Source organism: Tupaia chinensis, unplaced genomic scaffold (genome assembly GCF_000334495.1).
Source record: "Tupaia chinensis unplaced genomic scaffold, TupChi_1.0 Scaffold144682_1, whole genome shotgun sequence".
Classification (NCBI taxonomy): Eukaryota; Metazoa; Chordata; class Mammalia; order Scandentia; family Tupaiidae; genus Tupaia; species Tupaia belangeri.
Window position 1 is genome coordinate 2,825,854 of NW_006204543.1, and position 5,188 is coordinate 2,831,041.

Here is a 5,188-nt window from a genome sequence, read left to right on the forward strand (position 1 = left end):
GGTCAAATTAAAATAAATGAATAAATAAAATAAAAATAAATAAATGAATTTAAAAAAACAATTTTTTTTGCTGTAAGACACACGCATGTACCAGAAGAACGTGAGGAATCATCTTGGGGGTGTGGGGGGTGATGGCCATGCCTCAGTCCTCGCTTTTCCACTGTCCTCCTGGGATTTGGGGCTCACATGTACACCCACCCAGCATGGCCTTCAATCCACCAGGTCTGGGATTTGAACTGTACAACTGGTCGTGTGTGATCCGGCTGCTTTAACCACACGCCGCTGGTGGTCCCATATTCTGACTTCTACTTTGCCACCCCACTGAAGGTGTTCCCACCTGCTGCCAGCCCACCGTGACTGCCCCTCTCCAGCTCCTGGCCCTCCCGCAGACCCTCTCCTGGGCCTCCCTGCTCTCCTGGCTTCGCTGACATCTGCCAGGGTTCCCGTCTGCCTCCCCTGCTGGCTTCTGGGGACTGCCTGGTGTGGAGGGAGTGCTGCCTTGACCCCATTCTCTCCCCGCTCTGCCAGGGGAGGCGCAGTGCACGTGGACGCGCCTCCGGCCTTGCCCACATCTCAGGCACTGAACTGACGACAAGGTATCCCCAGCTGCTGGCCCTGGAGCCGTGTGTGAACACGTCCGACACAGAACGGACTCCTCTTCCAGGCCGCCACTTACACGGGGGCATCGCGGTTTACAGACACCTTCACTGCGAACCTAGGAGGAATCTCCGCCATAGTGGGCTCTTACGGCAGTGTTCGACTTGCCCACCTCTGCCTTCAGATCTGACTGGTTTTACACCCCACTACTCGTCTCTCACCTGCATCACGCTTTGTCCAGGCCTTCATCATCTCAAGTCTCGACTTCCACAAAAGCCTCCGACTAAACTCGCTGTGGCCGGGGCCGACCCCTCCTACGAGTGTGCACAATGCCACCAGAGGGCTTTCCGAAGACGGAACCTGGCCACGTCCTTGCTCTGCCTAACGCCCTTCGCCGTCCCGCAACTGCACGACGTGAACCCGAGATCCCCTGACTTGCCCTGCTCCCTACCGCGCTCCCTACCTTCCGGCTGGGCTCCACCTCTCCCCCTCACTTCCCCAGCAACATTCGACTACCCGGGGCTCCCACACACCTGCTGCTGACCCTGCCGCCGGGACATTACTCGCTCTCAGGTCTGTCTACACAGACAGCTCATATCCCTCCTGGGAAACCACTGACCGTCTCCCTCTCTTTCACTCAAGAGCTCCACCTGCCACCAGACGGAGTCGCTCCTTCTGTGTTCTTTCTAAGCCACACACGTCACCTTATTAGGACACGTGCTCACGGGACTCCATTTGGAACTGCACTGAGGGCTGAAAACCGCCTCGTCTCTCGCACACCGAATGGTGACTACCCCGCTCAGCACGTTTAATAGCAGTCCGAGCTGCTCGAGCCCTGTGCTGAGGAACCCACAGAAGGAAATGTGAGTACGACTCTGGTTCCGGGGCTGTACTTTTCTTAAATGCTAAGTCCTTTCACCTCCAGAAAGCCTCAAGGTCAGACACCCACGAACCAGGGGCTGCCCCTCCGCAGTCTGAAAGCTGCCTCCCCAGGTCTATCCCAGCTCTTCCCAGGTACATCTCAGAAAGACGCTGTGGAAGGAAGTGCCCACGCGAGGCTCTGCCCGCCAGCCCGGACGAGTGCCCTCCCTCGCGTGTGCGCGACCCCAGGCCACAGTACTTGCTTTTTCAGCTGAAGACCCAGCCCAAAGCCTTCCTTATTCGACGGCTGGAAAACCTCAATGGACGGCTCTGCAAAGAGAAGAGCAAGCCCCTGGTTCGTGGGCATCTCTGGCCTCCTGGAGTCCAAAGCCGTGGTTTGGAGGGCCAGGCCCCTGGGCTCAGCAACAGTGGGAGACGGGGACCTGGGGGCAGAGGGCAGACTCGAGAGGGAGAAGAAGGACTAGACACGGGGCAGAGGGCAGACTTCAGAGGCTGTCCGATCGATTCCAAATACTCTCAGAAGGAGGCTGAGGGGAGAGGAAGGACTATATGGCATCTCGGGGGCACAGAAAACAATTCCACCAACTCTGTGGGCCTTTAGGGGACAGTTATCGGGGTAAGGGGTGACGGCACCAGTGATGAGATGACCGTTAACAATGACAGGACATGGAAAAGCCGGCAGATGGCCTGCCGGCCGAGCCCAGGGCCTAGTTCTAGTTTTCTCTACCTTAGACCACACTCAGAACGCCCGCCAGCCCAAAGCCACCGCCTCACCTGGCCCATCGAGGTACTGGGAGAGAGAGAATCGCAGCCGTAACACCACGGGCTCTGCCCGGAGGACCTTCCAGGCTGTGGAGACCTCCTCCTGAGAGAAAGGAGACAGAACTTAGCGACAGAGGGAAAAGGGTCTGAAGTTCCCCTGGATGACACGCCATGCACGACAGCGCCCACCGCTGCCCAGGTGCTCCTCATACGGCCCTCGGGACAAGGCTCCCGGCTCCTCGCCACTTACGTCGAGGAAGCTGATGTTGATGTGCAGGTCGATGTCCACATCATCGATCGTTCCATATTCTCTGCAGTGACACAGGCGACCGTGGGTGAGACTCACGAAGAAACAGACTGAGGTGGGAGGAGGCAGAGCCCGGGGCAGCAGAGTGGGGGCGTGGAAGGGCGCTCTGTATCTAGGGTCTTAGCCACAGCCTCACGCCATTTCCATGGCCAGGGCCTTCCTTACCTCACAGGTGAACTACTGGCTGGGCTAAGAAGACCCTGTAAGGAAAGTGGTCTGACTTCCCTACTCAGTCCTGTCGCTCACTGGGCGCCTTCTATCGGTACACTCGATGTAACCCCCATCACGCCGTGAGAAAAAGCCTGTCGCCTGTCAACGACTGGGAAAGGAGGGGCTCCCTCCCTCCCCTGCCAGCCCTGGAGCACAGCCGCACCTGATGGACACGGAGTTCTCACTGTAGAGCTCCTTCACGGCTTCGATGTCGGCGTCGAGCTGCGGGTGGCGGTACAGGTCGGCTGCGCAGCTCCCCTGAGGGCAGCAGAAATGGGGCGGGAGAGAGTGGAAGAAGGTGGACAGAGGGAGAGGGACAGACAGAAGGACGCGCAGAGGTGCCAGGAACAGGGCCCATCAAAGGGCAGCCCTACAAAGGCCCTGGCGGTGCCCTGGTGGTGCCTTGGCTAGGGATTTCCAGAAGGCGAGTCTCCCTCTCTTCAGCTCTCAGCCCGTCGCAGCGGGCCGAGGAGGGACTGTTCCTAGAAGGGCGCATTGTGAGTCTCTGCCCTCCCTCTTCTGGGACCTGCATATTCCGGCACACTCTGTACGGGGTCTCAGGTGTTCACTCAGTTTGAAGAGCATTCTGAAAACCTGAGCACACAGGCTCAGGACTGTGCCCTGAATGGCAACGGCATTAAGCACTCATTGGCACAGACATTTAAAATGTAGCCCTGGGGCCAGCAGATGGTAAAGCAGTTATGTCACTGGACTCCTACATAGCCAACCGCGGTTCGTGTCCCGGACCCAGTGGCTTGAAACTGATGCCAGGTGCATATGCATGCACACCCAAGATTCCAGGAGGAGATGGAGGATAAGGGATTGCGGTGTAGCCATCCCTCCTGGGGGGTGATTTCTCACTGTCTCTGTCTCTTTCTCTCTAGTGAGCATATTTGCCGTAGGGCAAAAACCTCTAAAAATAAGTAAAATAAAGTATAGGCCTAATGAGTAAAATGACCACCACTAACTAGTGAGGGAAGAGTCAGGAAAGTATCACTTCTAACTAAGCCCACACGGAGAGCCTCCATGTACAAAGAACGTGGTCTGCTCTAGGGCAGGGATGGGTCCAGGCAGGAGCAAGAACCCTGATTCTGGCCCAGGTTCTTGCTGACCAGACCATGCTCAAAGGCACACCCTCCGCTCCCCTCCACTGCAAAATCACCTCTTCCACTCTTAAAGTAACCCAAGAGCGGCCCGTATCTAGATAACCCAACAGAGGCCTTGGAAATGGAACCTCACCTGAACTCCATAGAGAAATTCTTCTGATTCATTATCGCCCTCTGAATCGTCGTCATTCCAGAACTGGCCTTTGATGTCCTAGTGATGAGAAACAGAGATACAATCCTCCGCTGGGTCCCCGTTTCCACATGGAATGCGGTGGGTCCCCTGGGAGAGAAGAGCTGAGGACCCAATGCCTTCACACCTTTCACCTCGCCTTTCATACCCAGGGCCTAGCTCTGTCAGGCAGCAAACAGGGAAAACTGGCCTTAAGTCTCCGTGTGATGACCAAGGCTCTGGTAGCCAATGGGGAGGGATGGGAAGACTCCCATGTTGAGGCTGATTCCTAAGACCTGGCTTCCAGGGTAAGCTGGCCCCCTCTAGGACCTCCCAACCCCCAAGCAGACATAGCGCCCTTGTCCCATCACTCCTTCCCTTCCCAAGAACACCTACTCACACACACACACACACATGCACGCACACACACACGCACACCCAACAGTGTCTTCATGCACCTTCTCGCCCTTCAAATGCAAAAGCCACTCTCCCTCCCAGAGGGTGGGAGGGAAGAGAGGGAAAGGTGAGGTCTGCTCTGCCTCGTCTACCCTCGGACAACGGGTGCAGGGGCAGGCAGCTGGCTCTCACCATTGGGTCAGTGGGTCACACACACTCCCAGGTCAGTGCCAGGCAGTGCCCCTCCATACCACCAGCTGAACCCAGGCCAACAAGATGAGCATGTAGGAGGCCGCAAGGGGAGATGAGGGAGTGCGGCGACGTCAGCGACTGACAGCGGCTGGAGATGGCAGGTGACAAGTCAGAGTCCTGGAGGAAGGAAATGACACCGGTCTTGTCACCACATAGTGGCTGAGTGGCATGTACACAGGCACACATTACTTAGGGACACACTTTTTACACACACAGATATTTGACATATATATACACAAATGTGTCCAAGTTTTTCCTACTAAGAGAAAAAAATTTATTTTAAAGAATTTTTTTTTTTGGAGAGGTTTTTGCTATAGGGCGCATGTGCTCACCAGAAAGAGACAGAGACAGAAAGTGAGAAATCAACCCCCAGGGGGGATGGCCACACCGCAAACCCTTCTCCTCCATTCTCCTCTCGGGATCTTGGGCACGCACAGACACGCGCCCGGCATGAGTTTAAGCCGCCGGGTCTGGGACTCGAACCGCGCGTCGACTACATGGGAGTCC

At 56.5% G+C, this 5,188-nt stretch overlaps 1 protein-coding gene across 1 annotated transcript in view; it reads right to left on the minus strand.

Annotated features, from left to right (window-relative positions):
- Positions 1–5,188, minus strand: part of PARP6 (poly(ADP-ribose) polymerase family member 6) — a 31,159-nt gene that overhangs the window by 22,508 nt on the left and 3,463 nt on the right. Inside the window, 6 exon segments of the mRNA XM_027767778.1 lie at positions 1,722–1,788; positions 2,254–2,344; positions 2,492–2,552; positions 2,922–3,016; positions 3,998–4,075; positions 4,622–4,798. Coding sequence (XP_027623579.1) covers positions 1,722–1,788; positions 2,254–2,344; positions 2,492–2,552; positions 2,922–3,016; positions 3,998–4,075; positions 4,622–4,624 — 395 coding nt within the window. The 5' untranslated portion in view covers positions 4,625–4,798.